Source organism: Pantherophis guttatus, chromosome 1 (genome assembly GCF_059756535.1).
Source record: "Pantherophis guttatus breed Tessera chromosome 1, ASM5975653v1, whole genome shotgun sequence".
NCBI classification, from domain to species: Eukaryota; Metazoa; Chordata; class Lepidosauria; order Squamata; family Colubridae; genus Pantherophis; species Pantherophis guttatus.
The window spans coordinates 123409357-123430546 of record NC_142063.1 but is presented as its reverse complement, the minus strand read 5'-3'; the positions used below and the strand labels follow the sequence as shown (position 1 = coordinate 123430546).

General features: G+C 38.1%; 1 protein-coding gene across 2 annotated transcripts in view; it reads left to right on the top strand.

Annotated features, from left to right (window-relative positions):
• The window catches only part of CNTNAP5 (contactin associated protein family member 5), a 414934-nt gene that overhangs the window by 159212 nt on the left and 234532 nt on the right, over window positions 1-21190 (top strand). For both annotated transcript variants that reach the window (XM_060687892.2, XM_060687893.2), the window contains exons 4-5: window positions 7779-7926; window positions 19629-19832. In XM_060687892.2, coding sequence (XP_060543875.1) covers window positions 7779-7926; window positions 19629-19832 — 352 coding nt within the window. The remainder of the gene's footprint in view (window positions 1-7778; window positions 7927-19628; window positions 19833-21190) is intronic.

Here is a 21190-nt window from a genome sequence, read left to right as displayed (position 1 = left end):
GCTACTATTTTTGTCCATAGATTTTATAATGTCCTTGCTAACATTGATAATGATGATGCTCACATGTATTTTTATGCCATCTCAATATAGCCGTTCTGTCCTAATCTTATATGAAGTTATACTAGGAAATTTATATTCGCTGTTCAGAACAGCCACAGAATCGACTAGAGCAAGCAACTGCTTTGCGAACAATGCAACACTACCTGGCCACTTAAAATCAGGTTTTTTGTTTTTTTTTAAAAAAATAATACTCTAGTAATTTGATACTTCTGTCATGATTTAGATAGCTTGAAGACTGAACAAGAAACTAGTTTGATTTTTTTTTTACTGCTTCTAAGAGCAATATAAGAGCAGCAAAGCCAATAGGTAATTCCTACAAGTAAGCCAATGAAACACGGTCTTTGAAAATAATGGTCTTTTTAATCCTCAGAGAAGGAGTTCAGAATATGAAGGATTCAATTTCTCTTATCCCTATATTTTTCAAGATTTTCGCATAGCATATACTGTATAGCTGTTTCTTGCCATTTGAAATAATTGATCTAATTATGAACATAATCCTCCAGGCATTCAGTTTGAGAACCAATACAAAGGAAAGGATAATTTGTTGTCAAAAAACATTTTTTTTGTTTGTTTTAACCTGTGATGTAGTGGGAAAAAGGTAAATTACCTGTAGCAGTTAAATCCTAACATTTAAAGTTTATGTTTTAAGAGTTATAGGATTAGACTACAGTTGTAGAATAGATTAGAGCAGAGGTCACCAACCTTTCAGATCTTAGGGACCACTAAATTCAGAATTTTAAATCCCGTGGACCAGTAATATGATCTGGCTAATGACAGCTGGGTGGGCATGGCTAGGTGGTCATGTGACTGGGTGGGTGTGGCCAACTCAATGTCATTCACATCTAGGGGCACCTCACTGGTCTCTACTCACCCCTCCCCTCCTAGCCACTCTTCGCCTGCCTGCCCAGGCTCCTTAGTCCCCCCTAAATTTCATCAAGTTCAGTAGGTTTTAATTCCAATGAATATTTTTTTTTTATTCAGGAATATTTGGACTACCATCCAGATATTGACTTTCTGAGATTTAACAGTGCAACAGTAGAGATTATTTGAACCCGGATGGATTGAAACTACTTGTGGCAAAAAGGAGAGATTCTTCTCCCTCTGAAAATTAAATTCATATTTGGCAGATGGCATATTGTGGGTAGGAGTCTGTTAGGATTGAAGGAAACATGGATAGAATATCAAATTCCTCCCCAATAGTGCCTGCTTTTCTTTTTTAGGTGTAAAAAAAATGGATAGACAGCTGTTACCAGAAGTATCTGCAGATATTGTGCAGAAGTTATTATGTAAAATTAGACCATGAACTCAATTACCCTAGGTCAGTAATGGAGTCCAATCCAACATGCTGGCCTCATTACCTACAATGGGCATGTTCAGTGAAGGACTCCTTGTGCATACAGATGTGAAAGTAGAAATGCTGGACCAATTGGAATACTTTGTTACTTGAAGAAACTTCCACCTAAAGCCATCTGAATTTAGAACAACTTCAAAAACAGCACCACAAAAAACAGATTAGGAACACAAGTTAAAATAGGGAAGAAACTCGTAAGTGAGCACCTGTCTACCCTAGACAAGTTCAAATCACCAGGACCGGATGGATTACACCCCAAGGTTCTGAAGGAAGTGGTAGATGAGATCTCAGAACAACTGAACTATATCTTTGAAAGATCCTGGAGCACCGGGAAACTGCCAGAGGACTAGAAAAGAGCTGATGTACTTCCCATCTTCAAAAAAAGAAAGGGGGGGGAAATAGATCCAGGAAACTACAGACCCTTCAGCCTGACCTCAATACCAGAGAAGATTCTGGAAAAAATAATCAAACAATGAACCAGCAAACACCTAGAAGCAAACAAAGTATAACCAAAAGCCAACATGGGTTTGTCAAAAACAGATCATGCCAGACTAATCTTATTGCATTATTTGACAAAGTAACAAAATTAGTGGACCAGAGAAATGCTGTTAATATAATTTACTTGGACTTCAGTAAGACATTTGATAAAGTAGACCATAACCTACTACTTGATAAAATAGAAAAATGTGGGTTAGAAGCATCACCACCAGATGGATTCATAACTGGATGACCAACCACACTCAACATGTAGTCCTCAATTGAACTGCATCTACATGGAGGGAGGTATGCAGTGGGGTACCCCAAGGCTCTGGTTTAGGCCCAGTACTCTTCAACATCTTCATCAATGATTTGGATGAAGGAATAGATGGGGAACTCATCAAATTTGCAGACAACACCAAGCTAGCAGGAATAGCCAACACTCCAGAAGATAGGCTTAAGATACAGAAGGATCTTTGCAGACTTTAACATTGGGGCTATCTAAAAAAATGAAATTCAGTGGTGAAAAATGTAAGGTTCTACATTTAGGCAAGAAAAACAAAATGCACAAGGTACCACAAGTATATGTGGTACCTTGCTCAATAGTAGTAACTGTGAGAGGGATCTTGGAGTCCTAGTAGACAACCATTTAAATACGAGCCAGCAGTGTGCAGCAGCTGCCAAAAAAGCCAACACAGTTCTAGGCTGCATAAATAGAGGGATAGAATCAAGATCATGTGAAGTGTTAATACTACTTTATAATGCCTTGGTGAGGCCACACTTGGAATACTGCATTAAATTTTGATCGCCACAATGTAAAAAAGATGTGGAGAATTTAGAAAGAGTGCAGAGAAGAACAACAAATATTATTAGGGGACTGGAGGCTAAAACATATGAAAAATGGTTGCAGGAACTGTGTATGTCTAGTTTAATGAAAAGAAGGACTAGGGGAGACATGATAGCAGTGTTCCAATATCTCAGGGACTGCCACAAAGAAGAGGGAGTCAAACTATTCTCCAAAACACCTGAGGGTAGGACAAGAAACAACGGGTGAAAACTAATCAAGGAGAGAAGCAACCTAGAACTAAGGAGAAATTTCCTGACAGTTAGAAAAATTAATCAGTGGAACAACTTGCCTCCAGAAGTAGTGAATGCTCCAACACTGGAAGTTTTTAAGAAGAGGTTGGATAACCATTTGTCTGAAGTGGTGTAGGGTTTCCTGCCTAAGCAGGGGGTTGGACTAGAAGACCTCCAAGGTCCCTTCCAACTCTGTTATTCTGTTCTGTTCTGTTCTAGTATTCACCAGGGTGCTTGATATCTGCAGTCATTGGGAACAAACAGTGATATGCACAACATGAATTTTTGCCCTCTCATAATTTCTTCTTCAGCTAATGATTATGGGACTGGAGGCTAAAACATAAAAAGAATGGTGGCAGGAACTGGGTATGTGTAGTTTGATGAAAAGAAGGACTAGGGGTGACATGATAGCAGTGTTCCAATATCTGAGGGGCTGCCATAGAGAAGAGGGAGTCAAACTATTCTCCAAAGCACCTGAGGACAGGACAAGAAGCAATGGGTGGAAACTAATCAAGGAGAGAAGCAACCTAGAACTAAGGAAAAATTAATGCAAGTTAGCAGTGAACAATACAACCAATTCTTTCTTTACTATTTATTTGTTAAATTTCTTTGTCACCTATCTTGCCGTAAGGCTATTCTTGGCAGCTTACAACAATAAAAAGGAAAAAAATGAAAAGAGCGTGAACAGAAATAAGACAATAGAGCAATAAAATAAACAATGATTTAAAAAACACAAGAAAAATAATTATATGAAAAAAAAAAGACAAGTAGAGAGCAGAGAATGGGTTATGGGGGAGGGAGAGAAAGAATCTGCCATCCATCCAGCAGCCAAATGGAATTTTCCCAAGTAATCCCCATAGATGATTAATTCTTGACTTTAATCATTTACAATGGGGAAATGGAGGATTGAAGAGCTTGGATTTGTTTTGTTTTGTTTGAGGTTCAGGCTGGCTTCCTGGCGTCTGAAGAACTCTCAGGAGGCAAGGAGAATCCAAGAAATCAATTCACATGTTCTCCAGGCAGCCAGAGCTTGTGAGAAGAATGCAAAACAGGATTTTTTGCAATCATCGGTTGAGTCACCAGCTGGAGGGTGGGGTTTCCATTCAAGTTCAACCACTGTGGTGTAGTACAATGTCTCAAATAAGGAACCAGTCATGGCAGCATTGCAGTCAGTTGATATATTTTATTTATTTAATAAAATTATAACCCTACTTTCTTCTAGGAGCTCAGGGTAAGACATATAGAGATCTCTCCCCATTTTTTTCCCTAAAATAACAACCTTGTGAAATAGGTTGGACTAACTAAAAGCTATGATACTTCCATGCTTGAATGGGGAATTAAAGCTTGGTTTTTCTGGTCTCAGCCTAGCCTAAAATATTGCAACAGGAAAGTACTTAATTATATTTTTTGCCATATTTTACCTCAAACATTAAACAGAGAAGGTAGGCGGTTTAGTTGCTCTTGATAGGTGTATTTCTGTTTTAATGAATCTTGCAATTAAAATGCAGTCATGTGGAAGGCAGTATCTTAGCCTCTACTATTTTCCCCAGTAGAGTAGGTCACCTTCTATGCTTATATGTGAAGAGTAGCCAGTTTCTTAGGTTAGATTAAAAAAAAAAATTAAACCCACTCAGCTAACCCCAAATTTGAATATATCTTGTTCACTTTCCCAAAAATAAATAAAAGCAAGTTCCAGAAATAATACCTCAGATTTAGTTTTTCCTCAGTGATCACTTTGATTGGTTGCTTCCAAGTTGACATTACCTTTGTATAGTATTTTCACAGAATTTAGATAAGAGGTGAGAGCCTTCTCATCTTTCCAGTCAGCATAGAACGGATAACTTGACAAATATTTTCTCCTGATGGTATAATAATAAATTCAAAATGTCACAGAACATTCTTGTCAAAAAGACATTCCACTCCAGAAGATACAGTTTTCTAAACCAAGAGAGAAAAGAAAAGGAAGCAGGTGGATTACTTCTATGTTTAATTTATTTTCCCTTTCTCCCACTTCTATACCTGTATTTTTGCATGTACACACACAAATATACACACACATTTTTTTAATGGTGATGACCAGATATCGTCAATAATACATACATGGAAAAGGGTCCATCTTATCTTATCTTTTATCTTATCTTATCTTATCTTATCTTATCTTATCTCATCTCATCTCATCTCATCTCATCTCATCTCATCTCATCTCATCTTATCTTATCTTATCTTATCTTATCTTATCTTATCTTATCTTATCATCTTATCTTATCTGCCTTCTCTGTGGCAGCACCTGCCCTCTGGAACGATTTGCCCCCGGAGATACGCATGATACCAGATCTCTAGGCTTTTTGCCGTGCCCTAAAAACTTTTCTTTTCCACCAAGCAGGGCTGGCGTAACCCCCCCTCCCCCTTTTGAGATGTTAGAATTTTAATTGTCTATGGGTTTTAGTTGGGAAGTTTTAAATTTTGGGCCAAAGTTGTGTAATTCTTTTTAAAAATTTTAAATTTTGTATTGGGATGTTTTTTATTTTGGCTGTGCACCGCCCTGAGTCCAGCAGGAGAAGGGCGGTATACAAATTTAATAAAAATAAATAAAAAAAAATAAATCTTATCTTATCTTATCTTATCTTATCATCTTATCTTATCTTATCTTATCTTATCTTATCTTATCTTATCTTATCTTATCTTATTATAAATTGCATAATGCAATGTATATTCATCCTTAAGATTCATCCTAAAATATGAATCTTTAGATCTGCTCAAAACATATTGTAATAAACTTTAGCAGTTCAGCATCAACAAAATTTGATGAACTGGATTCTCACAGTCATTTTTTTCAAGGAAGCATCATAATAAGTTTGTTTTCCCAAAAATCATAAATATGGTATGCGCACCAAATCCTCTTAACATGTTTTCAAGAGTGCAGTTGGCATTGCATTTCAGTTTGGCATCGTTATGTAGCAGTTATAGAGTAGACAGTATTGGGCAGAGGCTCACATTTGATCCTTTTTACTTTGGAAATACAATAGTGCAAATTGAAAATTTCTGCAATACAACTCACAAACTTCTTTTTTCCTTTTGTTTCAGCTATCATTGAGACTTTGGCAGATAAGAACCCCTCATTTACTTATTAAAAAATCCCTTGGAAAGTAATTAATCCCAGTTCATTATTTTATCCTTCAAGTGTGCACCAACATGGCTTCCTTCCATGTACAGTTCAAACCTTACCCCATTACCTACCTAATAAAGTGGGAAAGAAGATAATCGCCACAGTCACTGTGGTAGCTAGCTAACATAAATCTCTAAATATGCTGGGGCTAGCTGTCCTGAGGTTTCTTGCATCAAGTGAGATTGAAAGTTGCACATCAGCCTGAGCCACTTAATTTATGATGCCTCGTGGAACTGATTGTCAGTTGTGGAACTGCCTGTCTTTTCTAAAGGGGACTTTTGCTTTTCCCCATCCCTCAGTGTCTCTGACAACTTACAACTTTTCTGTTTGCATTTTACAGCTTTAAGCCAGAGGTTGATGCTTAAAATATTAATCTTTGTCCCCCATTTACTTTCTTTCCACTCTAGTTCCCAGGTGATGTAAATAACATCAGCTTACAAAAAAAAAAAAATGCAAACATACACACACAGGAGAGAGAAATTCTTGGTTTTGGGGTGGAGGGAAGTATAACAACAATATGGTCTCTTTTAATGGTTGATGTTAAGTTCTAAAATGAAAAGTAAAGTTGCAAAAAAATAATAATAGTCTGTTAGATTTAAATGTTAGATTCATTATTTTTTTAAAAAAAATAAAGCAGATAATAGGAAGGGATGGTCTTGGCCAGGTAGAAGAATACATTTGTCGAGAGGAAGTCAGTGGAATTCCAAGAAAGGATATTAGAGCCACAGCACACAATGTTTTCTGATCAAGGTTTATAGTTGCCCTTTCGCCTGGCCTGATGTGTATAATCCAAGTAGGAATGTCTAGGAAATATAAGTGGGTAGTGGGTATGAAACCAAATCCCATATTGAATTTAAATTCAATGAATATGATCAATACCCACACATGTAATGTTTTCTCCTTCTGTAACATTAAAAACTACATTTTAGCAGCAATTTTACAAAGACCTCTGGTTTTATCTAGGCATTAGAGATTTTCTTGCCACCTTTGGTCATCACACATTACTAGTAATACTAGTACTGGTGTTTAAAAAGTTACTATATTTTGGGACTATGGTTGTGAAAATATAGTATCCAGATTGAGGAGAAAAAAACACAATTATTTGGCATTGATCTATCTACATGATAATGTTGGAGTCTATAAACATGTAAATCAGCATGTCTATACTTATGTCTATGTCTTTCTCAAGAAACACATTGAGAAATTGGCGTTTCAAAACCACGTCCTAGAAGCAAGCACTGAAGAAGCTGAGGTTTGTTAGCTTGGAAAATAAAAGCTTAAGAATAGATAACGATAGTGATTTTCAAATCATTCTCTGTTGCTTTAGAGAGCAAGTTTAACCCCGAGGAATATAAATGGCAGGGAAGCAGATTGTAGCTAAGCATAAAAAGAAATTTCCTCGCATTATGAGTTGTTTGATAGTTGGAACAAACTGCTTTGGAAGATGCTGAATCCTAAAGGCATGTAAGTAGAGGCCAGACAGTTACCTATCAGAGAAGCTATAATTGCATCCTGCATTACAGAACCACGGGCTACTATTTTGTCATGAACTGAATCTTCTGGGATGAAATGAATCACCACATGGACCTTATTTGTTAAAAATCCCCCCAAACGCTATGTTACAGCCAGCCTTTTTCTTCTTTGCAGGTTTTCCAAGGCAATGTCAATGCTGACAGTGTGGTCCAGCACAAATTCCTTCACTCTGTTAAAGCTCGCTTTGTACGCTTTGTGCCTGTGACATGGAACCCGAATGGAGATATTGGTCTGAGGGTTGAAGCTTTTGGATGCTCGTACAGTAAGTATTGAAATGTATCCTAGCATATACCAGAAGCATCATCTTCTTTCTGCTGAACGTTTGGAGACAATTTTGACATTCAAGTTGTAAGGAAGCTACTACTGTGCAAGTTTACAGAGTATATCACAAGCTGGCCAGTTGGTCCCACCACTGATTTTAGCTTCAGTAGCAAATTTTGGTCAATCGCTGCCTTGTCTGTATATACTTTTCCTCCAGCATTTTTCTGGCCAATGTTTACTTTTTCCTCTATGTATTTACCAAAAGTACTATTACCTAGAACAGTGATGGCTAACCTTTTTGCCATCGCGTGCCAGGAGTGGGGGAGGGGGGTTGAGCGCATGCGTGCCCACACATATAATTCTATGCGTCCTGCCCCACGTGCATGCATGCGTGACCCCCCGCTCCCTCTCGCTCCTGGCACGTGATGGCCCAGTGGGCTCAGTAGAACTGTTTTTCTCCCCAGGCTCCAGAGACTTTCTAGGAGCTTGGAGAGGGTGAAAACAGCCTCCCACCCGCAGAGGCCCTCCGGAGGCCAGAAACGGCCCATTTGCTGACTTCCAGTGGACCCAGAAGGCCTGAAAATCAGCTGGCTGGCACGTGCATGTGCGCCAGTGCTGAGCTCACATGCCCACCGATATGGCTTCGCATGCCACGTGTGCCATAGGTTCGCCATCCCGGACCTAGAATGTCACCAATAGCTTTTTTACAAATAAATATTTTTAAATATTACTTTCTTTCACTACAGATAAAAAAGCTATATCAAACAAGTAGCCCTTGATTTATGATCACAATTGAGCCCAACATTTCTGTTGTTAAGTGAAATATTTGATCTGTGAATTTTGTCCCATTTTATGACCTTTCTTGCCACATTTGTTAAGTGAAGAATTGCAGTTGTTAAATTAGTAACATGGTTATTAAGGGAATCTGGCTTCCCCACTGACCTTGCTTCTCAGAAGGTTGCAAAAGGTGATCACATGACCCCAGGACATTGCAATGGTCATAAATATGAGTCAGTTGCCATGTATCTGAATTTTGATCATGAGGACACCTCAATGGCTGAAAGTGTGAAAAACGGTCATAAGTCACTTTTTTCAGTGCCACTGTAACTTCGAAAGGTCACTAAATGAACTATTGTAAGTCGAGGACTACCTGTACTTACAAAATCTGCCACAATTTGTTTTAAGTAGAAGCATAGACAGCAATTTGTACAATGCCCCCAAATTATGTTCAGTCTTATTTGAAAAGAGACATCAATGGAAAACAGATTGGATTTGGAGCTCCTGTGATTTTCTGAACCATTCTGAGTCCAAAGTTCATCCCTTTTGTGGAGCTTTAGTAACGAACCAATATAAAGATTAAGTGGAACAGTTCATAAATTCTAGAATAACCATCATCAAATGTGCCAGTTTTCCATTGTTCCCTATGTAAGGAGAATTACATGGAGTTGCACTAAAAGGTGCAATATGTTCTGAATGATTAAATAGTTACAACTCTCTATTATAGTGGAGCTGTTCTCTGCCTGGGTGAAATATTTCTATTGAACATTTCTGGACCTGAAATTCTTGCCCGTAAGATTTTTGGAGTGCCTGCTGCCATTTGTGGGCATTCCAACCTCTAGTGCATTAGCCCAAAACGAAAAGTGATGAGCTAGACATGGGAATAAAATGAAAACCTGATTGTGAATTAATTAGAAGTGTTGTTGGATGACTGCCAAGAAGTAACCATTTGTTTAGGATCAAAGCCAGGAAAAGAGGCCTAGGAATTAAGTGTCTCATTAGCACACACAGGGTAAAATCAAAACCACAGGTTTCATTGGGTGCACCTCTCTAACTCATACCAGGTTTTTTTTTTTTAAATGCTATATAATTAGTTAGGAAATAAATTTCCAGGTACAATGTTTCTATAAGAAAAAAATGGAAACAGTGCAATTTTAGGGAGTTTTCCAAATGCTTATTATAAGGGACACAATGAAGTCTTATGTGCAACTTACAGTAAAAACTATTTCTCTTCAGCTTTAGAGTTCATTCATTCATTCGTTTGTTCTTATTTATATATTTGTTTGTTTGTTTGTTTGTTTATTTATTTGCTGCCCATTTTACCACAAGATAACTCTGGGTGGCTTACAATATAAATCAATTATTTACTTAGACCTACATATGAATCATTCTTTATACATAAGTCTCTGATTATTGTTCTCATGCTGCCTGAGCATAGGCAGAATTCAGTGGATACAGATATTTTCAAAGTATTTTAATGCAACTCCACTGATTTCAGCATTTAGACCAGATTCATATAATGCACTATCATAGTGTTCGATTTTTGGCTTGATGAGTTGTGTAACTCCAGGTACTGTAACATGTGAACAAAGGATAGTTTAATGGCTTAGGTCCCCGATCTTTCCGGCTCTGCGAACTGGCAGCGGTGGGTGAGCATGGGATACTGCAGTTGTGTGAAACCATACCCCACTTCTTGCTGCCGCTGCCTGTTTGCACAGCCAGAAAAATTGGGGACAGATGTATTAAAGATAAAGTTTCCCCTCGCACATACGCACTAGTCGTTCCCTACTCTAGGGGGTGATGCTCATCTCTGTTTCTAAGCCAAAGAGCCAGCGCTGTCTGATGATGATTCCATGGTCATGTGGCTAGCATGACTAAATGCCGAAGATGCACGGAACACTGTTACCTTCCCACCAAGGTGGTACCTATTTTTCTACTTGCATTTTTACATGCTTTCGAACTGCTAGGTTGGCAAAGCTAGGGCAAGTAACAGGAGCTCACTCCATCATGTGGCACTAGGGACTTGGACCGCTGAACTGCCGACCCAAGCTCAGCATCTTAGCCACTAAGTCACCTCGTCCCCTTTTTAATACATTATTTAATTTTTGTAATACATCTAATGCAGATGTATTAGAGGTGGTCAATTTGGAAGCCTCTCTGATTTTGCTGAAGAAGCTGCCCATCCTGAAAGCACTTGTCACTATCTGAAGAGAACCTCTTCTAGTAGCGCTGGCCCCAAAAAATTCAAGTCCACCAAAACTGTTGCAGGGAGTAGCCTCTTTGCTTCGGTAATGTAAGTCTTATTGATTCTATGACCCATGTTGTTTTATCCAAGCAGATCCACATTTAATGCTACATAACTCTCTTATGCTGTGCTCTCCACCTGCCTATCTTTTTGGTTATAGACTATAATAATAGAGTTGGAAGGGACCTTGGAGGTCTTCTAGTCCAACCCCCTACCCAGGCAGGAAACCCTACACCACTTCAGACAAATGGTTATCCAATCTCTTCTTAAAAATTTCCAGTGTTGGAGCATTCACAACTTCTGGAGGCAAATCATTCCACTGATTAATTGTTCTAACTGTCAGAAAATTTCTCCTTAGTTCTAAGTTGCTTCTCTCCTTGATTAGTTTCTACCCTCTGCTTCTTGTCCTACTCTCAGGTGTTTTGGAGAATAGTTTGACTCCCTCTTCTTTGTGGCAGCCCCTGAGATATTGGAACACTGGTATCATGTCTCCCCTAGTCCTTCTCTTCATTAAACTAGACATACCCAGTTCCTGCAACCATTCTTCATATGTTTTAGCCTCCAGTCCCTTAATCATCTTTGTTGCTCTTCTCTGTTATCATATTGATGTATTCTCAGTGTCTTCTTTTTCACTCTTTATTTTATTGTTCTATTATTTTACTTATGTTCTATTTATCTTCCTTTCATTTTCTTCCTTTTTATTACTCTAAGCCCCCTAGAGTAGCCCCATGGTGAGGTAAGTGGCAAATAAATGTAACAAATAAAATAAATAAATAATGGCGTAAAAAGCCACATGCCTCTCGGTTTGTTTATTATGGCAAAATATTCAGGCATAAGGTTAGAGATTATTCTCCATGTGAGCATAGAGGCACAATCCCTACCTGGTACCATCTCTTTTCATAGAACAATCTCTCAATTTTAAAACAAACAAACAAACAAACAAAAAAAGGGTGGGAAGCTTAGTCAGTAAGATTATACATAATAAAGATGCATAAAGCACTTATTACCTGGTTCTGTATAGCAATCTGGGTATGATGACAAGATGAACAACCAGACTTATGTCAGATGACATCTGCAGATGAATGGAAAGTTGATTGTTCAGGATGCCAGGAAGGAAAACAGTTTATCTTATATTTCAAAAAGGTCTTGTTAGCATATCACCAGCAAATTCTGCTGACCAAGGGTATATATTTTTTTTTGTTTTCTGTTTAAATAGAATGAGATTTATAGCCACACTTCAAATGCTGATTGTACTCTCCAAATAAATAATGGTCTAAAAAGGCTCGGTTCAGAAATAGATGAGCAATAGATGGAGGGGACAGAGGACAAAAAAAGAAACCCAATGATGGCTTGGCCATCCTTTCAGATCAAGAAGCCTCATTTCCCCTTGAGGACTGGTAGGGAGGGGACTAATGAGCAGCAGAGGATAAAAAATATATATATATCTTGCATTTTTTTTTTGACAAAACAATTATGCCAGCCTTCCCTCTCTCTCTCTCTCTCTCTCTCTCTCTCTCTCTCTCTCTCTCTCTCTCTCTCTCTCTCTCTCTCTCTCTCTCTCTCTCCCTCCCTCCCTCCCTCCCTCCCTTCCTCCCTCCCTCCCTCTCTCTTTCCTCCTTCACTGGCTTTGTCTTTCATGCCAGGAAGTAAAATTAATGTACTGGGGATAAATGCTTATGAACTGACACTTTAAGTCTTCAGAACACAGGTTAATAGAAAAATGAATGAAATAACTACCAAGATCAGGATAATTGCACAAGTATCTTAAGTAGCTCTTTGGCATAATAGGGGTCTCAGATGCTAAACTCGGTGACATTGCAAGGATGCCTTGCAGGTCATGGAATACAGCCTCTTTGGAGGAAGAGAAGAATAAAATGTGAATTAGCCCATCCACGTTTCTTGTGTTGTGTGTAATCCTCACCTTATACAATATTTAGAAATCCTTCCTGGCAATCAGTGTATATGTTAGCAAAGAGTAGGTTGCTTCTGGTTGGATGGGGGAGACCAAAAGGTGAAAGCATCAAAGAGGAAGGGAGAGTGAACAGGCCATGCATCAACAGCATGGAGTTTTTGATAGATTCCTGCTAAGATGTTGATTCTTGTCTAGGAATTGGGAATATTTTATAGTACCTTCCTTCAATCTGGTGTCTTCCAAATAAATTGGATTTCAAGACCCCATAATTCCCTGTCAAAGTCCAATGTGGGCAAATGGATATGAATTTGGAGAAGAGCTTAAAATTAAACAAATCAATCTCCTGGCTCTATGCACCATGACTCTTAGGACTACCCCCCATAAACCTGCTCATAGTTGAAGGTGATCTTTAGAGGTCTTCTTCTGGTTTCACCAATATTTGAAAGCCTGAGATTAAGCAAAGCTTAGCAATATATCTTTAGGTTTCTATTTACCTATAGCTCTCCGAGAAAATCTATTCTGGTGCCCATTTGAATTATTTAAAGATGCTATATTATTATTCATAGTCACAGTCAGCTAAATGTTTAGACTGGATTTATCCACCTATAGTCCTTGGTAAATAGCATCTGTGAACATTGTGGCATGGATGAAGGACATGTTTCACTGTCATTATTTTTGTAGTCTTCCTATTCATGGTTTTTAGTGCTGCTTGAGTCCAGTCCATTATTTCATTTATTCCATTAATTGAATAATAACTGGAATTGCCCAGATGGCAGTTGCAGGAATGCTGAAGCAGCTAGAATTTTGAGCACCAGTTGCAACCACTGCTCATTCAATGCCTTTGTAACTATGAATGAATGGTCATTAACTGAGGCTACTTGTACTCAAATTTGGTTGAAATTGAACAAGGTAGAATTGAAAAACGATTTGAAAGAAAAAAAGATTTGCAGAAGTATCATATAATTTTTCCAAGGAAAGATTCCACTGCTTGTTTAGGATCAAGCAAAAATAATAATAATAATCCATGCATATTTTTTAAACATTTTTTTTTAAATCAGGAATACTAGATTTTATTGCACATAATCAATAAACATTTTCAGTTCTCCACAGCATCCATGGAAATGTTGGAGTTGCAGTTTTTTGTTTTTTTTCCAAGAGGACCATTGGAAAAAAATCTACATTGGAGAAGGTTCTATTTGAGTTCTGTGAACATGGCAGTCTTTAATAAAGCATTGGGCAATTGAAATGTTGGGTCTGGATCTGACTTAAATCTTAAAGAAGGGTTAAGTATTTTATGCCCTTTTTAGGACTGGCCAAAAAAAGCAATGCAGCTATATGTGCTCTACTCAGAAATAAGTTACATCAACATCAATGTATGCATTGGATTTTTTTTTTTATTGTCCATAAGGCTGCTAGATGTGCATTAGTGCTTTGCCATAATTTTCCTTATGTCAGACTATACATTTGTTCTATATAAAACTCTGGGCTACATATGTTGTAGAACAAGTAAATCCATCCACATTTGTAAATTGTGTAAGTATTTACAGTACATTTCAGCTTTTTTAATGCCAGTTTTTCTAAGGGCAGGAATCTGCTTTTGCTCACAACCCTTTATCATTTGCTATGTCAGCCAAGAGATTTGTTCTGATTCAAAAGAATGGAGCAGGCTTTGTCCTGTCTGCACCACTCCCCTTCAAATCCTCCCTTATTCCCATCTGCATTCTAATGGTTTAAGCATATTCTAAAGGATATGTGCCTGGAAATAACATCGATCAAACAGCATGCTTATGGGCTCCCTTTGCCTCTTTCTCCTTCTGAATGGTGTATTGAAATGATTCAAAGAACTTCCCCTGTTTTTCTTCCCTATTTGCAGAATGTTTTCTGCCTTCAAGCTGCTTAATGGGGAGTCAAGCTGGGCTTGGACAAGATTTCACCTTGCTACACCTTTTTTTTTTTTGGTTGGGTTCTGAAAAATGTGCGATTTTTTCTGACATAGAAAGGCTCTTTATTATGCTCAAATAAAAGCCAATTATTTGTTGTCATGCAAACTGCCACTGATGACTCTTAGATGTTAGAATGCCAGCTCTGGCTGTGATCCATTGGATTTACAAAAGGTTTCATTCATCCACAGAGCCTGTATCTTTGACAGAGTAGATGTCACATAGTGGCCTCCCCTCCAACCTCCTGTGATAATGTTATTCCACAAATACCTTCTATATAGAATGACCAGTACATACAAAGTAGGTTGTTGCCAAGTAACAGAGAATTTTTTTACACTACTTTCTCCATGGATTTTTTTTCTCCACTCAGAGTGGCTTCTCTCTACTTTGTTATTAAGCAGGAACAATCTGTCTGAGAATTTTCTGCGCAAATATGTGTCATTTGCAATTGTCTAACTATTACCTTTGAATAGGTTACCCAGTGTGATAAAGTGCTGGTATTAACCTTATTTGAACTTAAATCTGTTCATTAAAACACTTTTTCCCCAGTCTTAAATGAGATGCCTAAATAGAATTGACAACTCCCACTAGAATCTGTGAGTAGGATGCAAAAATGAACAAATTATTCCATGCCAGATCAGCAGAATTATTTCCACCTTGTCTGGACCTCCTGTTTGGCATTAGCTACCTACCAATTAATCACTTTGCTTTTCTGGTAGTATGAAGCATGGGGTGAAGGGAAATAGGATGTAAAAAAGAAAAATGATTGGGAAAAAGAGCCAGATGGTTTATTATAACATAATAAGTACAAGGATGCTGTTGGTTAATATCATAACTAGACTATTACGAAGACTAACAAACTGTTCCCCCTGCATTCACATACACACACACCAACTAAAACCATCCATTTTTTTTTTCAAAATCAGAGTAGACTTTGTTACAAATAAGGGTAAAGCAATCTCCTTTAGGGTGCACTATGAATGCAGATGGAGGCAAAAATGTCTGTCCTGTAGGCTTTTAAAAGTGTTGATTTGCTAACAGAAAGGGACATTTAAACTCTGCTTCAGGCAATAATATAGTTTAGCACTGAATTTACAGTGGTGATATTCCCAAATATTTAGAATAAGTGAAGCATGTAATAATAATATCAGGGAGAAGGCAGAATAGGCCAGTGAAAGTCAACAAGAAAGTAAAGTGTAGGGTTAGGTAACGAGTTGATTGTGTCGGATGCAATTCATTTTGATAGTGACGGTTGGAAGATTTTATTGAATTGATTTGAGTTTTTATATACAGAATACTATAGCTTTCTTAAAAGTCAAAAGTTATTAAAATCTTATTTTGAAACTTTTTTAAAATGAGTATTCCAAAAATGTCTTTTTTTAAAAAAAAAAAATCTTATTTTGAATCCATCACCAATTGTGATATATTTTTTAATCTAGTTCGTATTTATTTATTTTAATCTGCTTTTATCTGGAATTCTTATCTGTGACCATAAAAACTATTATTTTAATAAAAGCTCAATCTTTTGTGTGTATACAAAAGCAAAGTGTGGCATCATATTTAGTTCTGAGCAGAAGTTATGAGCTCTCTCCCCCATCCAAATTTAGTAAAGGCAACATAATTTTCATAGGTATGGAATGTTTGGTCCAAGAGCCAATATTTCTTTCCTTCTTTAATACGTATGTACACTTTTCATCCTGAAGTTTCAATCCCATTAGTTATTATAGCTTGTTGATAAGAGAAGAGGATTCATTCTGAAGAGAAGCCTAAATCCCTATCCAGAAAGAAAAAAAGGAAGGTGTACCTTGAGATTTCCTTCAACATCCTGAAATGCCTTTTTGCCTTTTACTAGCACTTGTATTTCCAGTTCAGCTGTCTGTATATCCCATAGGTTCAGCTACATACTATATAGTTAGATTATAGTAAATCCCAACGTTCCTCATTCTGTACTTCAACCCCACAAACTCCAGCCAGGATAGGAATTGACACATTTGGAGGGCAATAGGTTGGAGAGGTTATTGGGAAAAAAACAGAATTGGGTCCGAGCCACAGCCACGGTGGTGCAGTGATTAGAATGCAGTACTGCAGGCTACTTCTGCAGACTGCTGTTGCCTGCAATTTGGCAGTTCAAATCTCACCAGGCTCAAGGTTGATTCAGCCTTCCATCCTTCCAAGGTCAGTAAAATGAGGACTCAGATTGTTGGGGGCAATATGCTAACTCTGTAAACTCCTTAGAGAGGGCTGTAAAGCACTGTAAAGTGATATATAAGTCTAAGTGCTATCGCTATCGCTATCTGCAGTGGTGTATTCAGCCAGTTCTGCTGAATTGTTTGTAAATTTGCTGTCTGGCCCCACCCCACCCTGCCCCTTCCTTCCCTACCACTTCCAGGAGTCCCCATGTGCCCCATTTTGGCTCCCAGGAAAGTGCAGGGAGGCCTAATAGGCCCAAAATGGGGTGGGGGGCTGTGGAGTGCCCCCCCAGCCTGTTTTTGCTCCCAGGAGGCTGCAGGGAGGCCTACTAGGCCCAAAACAGGGCACAGGGGGTTGGCACCCTCCCCCAGCAGCCCATTTTTGCTCCCAGGGGGATGCAGGAGGCTGAGTGCTGCCTGTCGCTACCCCCTGGCCACATCCACCAGGGCCATGCCTACCCAGTCATTAGGCCAGAGAACTGGTTGTTAAATTATTTGAATCCCACCACTGGCTATCTTGAACATAAACTGTTTCAACTCCTTCCCGCGGGATGTTGCTACAGAGTATAGCATGCCAAAACAATCAGACACAGAGACAGTTCCTTGTGTGTCTAATCACATTTGGCCAATAAAGTGTTCTGTTTTGTTCTGTTCTTCTTCTGGCTTTACACTAAGCATCTAGTTGGTATATGTGTTTTGTTCTTGTTGATTTTTTTTTTAAAAAAGTAATCTTTACCTGCATAATCTATTTGTGTGTGTGTTACCTTTCACTCAAGACTGTGTTCTGTTATCATTTCAGTGCCCCAAGCACAAATCAGAATATTAGTCTTCTGGAAGATTCCTGAACTTCTTCCAGGCTACTTTTCCAAAATGAAAACTGTCCAGCAGCTTCTGACAGAGGCAGGAAGAGTCTGTCTCCTCGTTTGACAATTTTTTTAAAAAAATAAATCTGCTGTGTTATTTTTCCAAGAATGAGGGCTAGAAAAAAATTGTATTCTCAAATTTCCCTTCCTTAAAAGAAGTTTTGTGTATATAACGCTTCCTATCATTGTTACAAAACACAAGATTACCAATATTATGAAAGGACCCAGCAAGCGATGCTGAATGCTGGATTTAAAATGAAACACTGAAATTCTAGTTTAAACGTGCTTTAGAAGGATTGCATTGAGCTGTTCATCTACCTCTGAGGAAAGGTTTATTTTAATGTGATGCTATGTAGGCCGCAACCCATATAGATGCCATGTGGCTTTTCCGAGCCAATTCATCTTTCTGTGTAGCTATTTACAGTTTTTTAAAAAGTAGAAGTGTGTATCCTGATGCTGAAGGGCCACTCGTAACATTGAAAGCCTTGGAGATATCCCATGGAGATCCTAGTAGGTGTAGCCATTTTTCATGTGACAGAAGGGAGAAATTATTATGTTTATAGGGAGTAATCATATTAAAGGTAAAATCACCCTTGAGTCAAACTCCGTTTTTGATGTCTGCTTTCATGCTGTTTTACTGGCAGTAACATAAAGGTAGTTTGCCCTTGCCTTCAGTTCTGATGTGTGTTGTACATTAGATAAGTGGTTTACCATTGCCTTTTTTGGATTTTTTTTTAAACTTTCCAATCTATTTTTCAGCCCAGGAATTCTTTGATATGTATTAACCTGGTCTGATCTTGCTTAGTATTCAGATCACCCATATTCAGCTAAGTGTTGCCACTTAGCTGAGCATTAATGTTATTTCTATTTAATTACTTTTAAATTCTCCTAAAAGCCAATTAAAGCCCATTTAACTTCAGTTGGACTCCACCCACTCCTTTCTGATGGTTTTACGGTATGGCCCACGGTGTGAAACACAAAGAGTCTAGGGCAGCTTTGAGCCTTCAAAACTTGTTCAGTTGCTTTAAAAGAAAAGTAATGCTTGAAAGAATATCCAGGAATGTATTTCCTTAGAATTTTGCCACTTTGACAAAATGAGTCCTATCCTAAAAGCCTCCATTCTTCTTTGCTTTTCTCTTGAGAATTATAATATAAAGGGAAAGGCAGCTTGGTCTAGTCTAGTGGTTAAGGCACCATGCTAGAAACTGGAAGACAGAGAGTTCTAGTCCCGCCTGCATATAAGCTATCTGGTCCTAGTCAGGACCAATTACATGTAAGCCACCTGGGTGACATTGGGCCAGTCAGTTTCTCTCAGCCCAATTCACCTTCCAAGGTTGTTGTGGGGGAAAAATAGGACAGAGTATTAGTTCAATGATTGCCACCTTGAGCTACTTATAAAGTAATGAAGGTGAGATAAACGATTTAAATAAATAATAAAGATGTACAGACACTACTTTACTCTGCTCAAAAGAATAAACATAAAGACATGATTCTGTGTAACTGTTTAAAAGGCATCTGCAAAGATGCACTCTGGATTTGGGATATTTATTTATTAATTCCATTTAATGGCCACCCATTGCTCCAAGGAAACTCTGGGAGGCAGACAAAGTCAAAATAAGGCATTCCATTAAAGCCTGTGAAAGCAAACTGAGTAGAGTAAAAGCACAAAACCAATTAACATTATGTGTTCATATTAGTATATGGGTTTGTATGTGTATATGTATATGTGTTCATGCCTGTGAACCCCCATTTTAATGCTTCCTTTCTTTCCTTACAGAATCTGATGTTGCAGATTTTGATGGGAGGAGCTCCCTTCTCTACAGATTCAATCAAAAGCTGATGAGCACCTTCAAAGACGTGGTTTCCCTGAAGTTCAAGAGCATGCAGGGAGATGGGGTTCTGTTTCATGGTGAAGGGCAGCATGGAGATTACATTACCCTGGAGCTGCAAAATGGGAAGCTTTCCTTGCACATCAACCTGGGTTTGTCCAAACATTTCAACTTATCTTGCATAAAGTTCTTCCTGCTCTTGGCTCTTTTCTGACCTTTCCCCACTGAGTTGAAGGGCTGTCTGCCCATCTGTGAGTCAGCAGGAAAGGATAGTTGCTTTTGCATCTTAGGAGGTAGAATAAGGAGGAGCGTGTGATTTCAACATCAGAAAAAGTACGGCTATTTAAGAGGTTGGGGCGGAAAGGAAGACAATATTGTGGGGACATGGCAGGGGGAAAAAATGATGCAGAGCCTGTTTTGTCATGAGATTAGATATTAGAAGGGAAAGGCTGTTAGTCTGCAGTTAATGTAACCAGCAGCCACTTGAGATTTTTTGGGGGGGAAACAGAGAACAATGTGCTGCTATGATAGATAAGAAATAGAGATGATAGAGATAGATAGATAGATAGATGATAGATAGATAGATGACATATAGATGACACATAGATAAATGATAGATGACATATAGATGACACATAGATAAATGATAGATGACATATAGATGACACATAGATAAATGATAGGTAGAAGGATAGATAGATAGATAGATAGATAGATAGATAGATAGATAGATAGATGATAGAGATAGATAGATAGATAGACAGATAGAGAAAGATAGATAGAGATAGAGATAGAGATAGAGATAGAGGTAGACAGACAGACAGACAAACAGACAGACAAATACCATGTTTTCCCAAAAATAAGACACTGTCTTATATTTTTTTGAACCCTGAAATAAGTGCTTGGCATTATTGCCATGTGCTCAAAAGCCCGATTGGGCTTTTTATCAGGGGATGTCTTATTTTGGGAGAAACAGAGAGAGAGAGAGAGAGAGAGATGATACTGTTTGTATGTTTTAAATTCAATTTGACCCAGAAATTATGGCTTCAGCTTTGTACAAGAATAGATTATATACCTTTATACAATCAATAGAAGTTTGTAATACAGAAGTAAAATACTTACCCCTCAATTTCTAGGATAGATTTTGACTTTCCATCTGAAAGAAAATCTAGGAAAAATAAATACTAGCTGCAAATGAAATTTTGATGTTTTCAATATCTTCCTCTTCACAAATGTCATAGCTAGGTTTATGGACTATACCTCTGTTTAATGCATATAAATATTCCTTGACTTACGTTCACGCTAAACCCAGAATTTTGGCTGTAAGTCATTGTTATTGTTAAGTGGGTCATCAATCTTATCATTATTTTTATGCGGGTCATAAACTGAGTCACCATGGTTGTTAAGTGAATCCAGCAGAATCCAAAAGGCATTATTTGCTGTTTTCTACCAGAAGATGTTGAAAAAGGTCACAAATTGCAATCATGTAACTGCAGGACACTTCAACCAG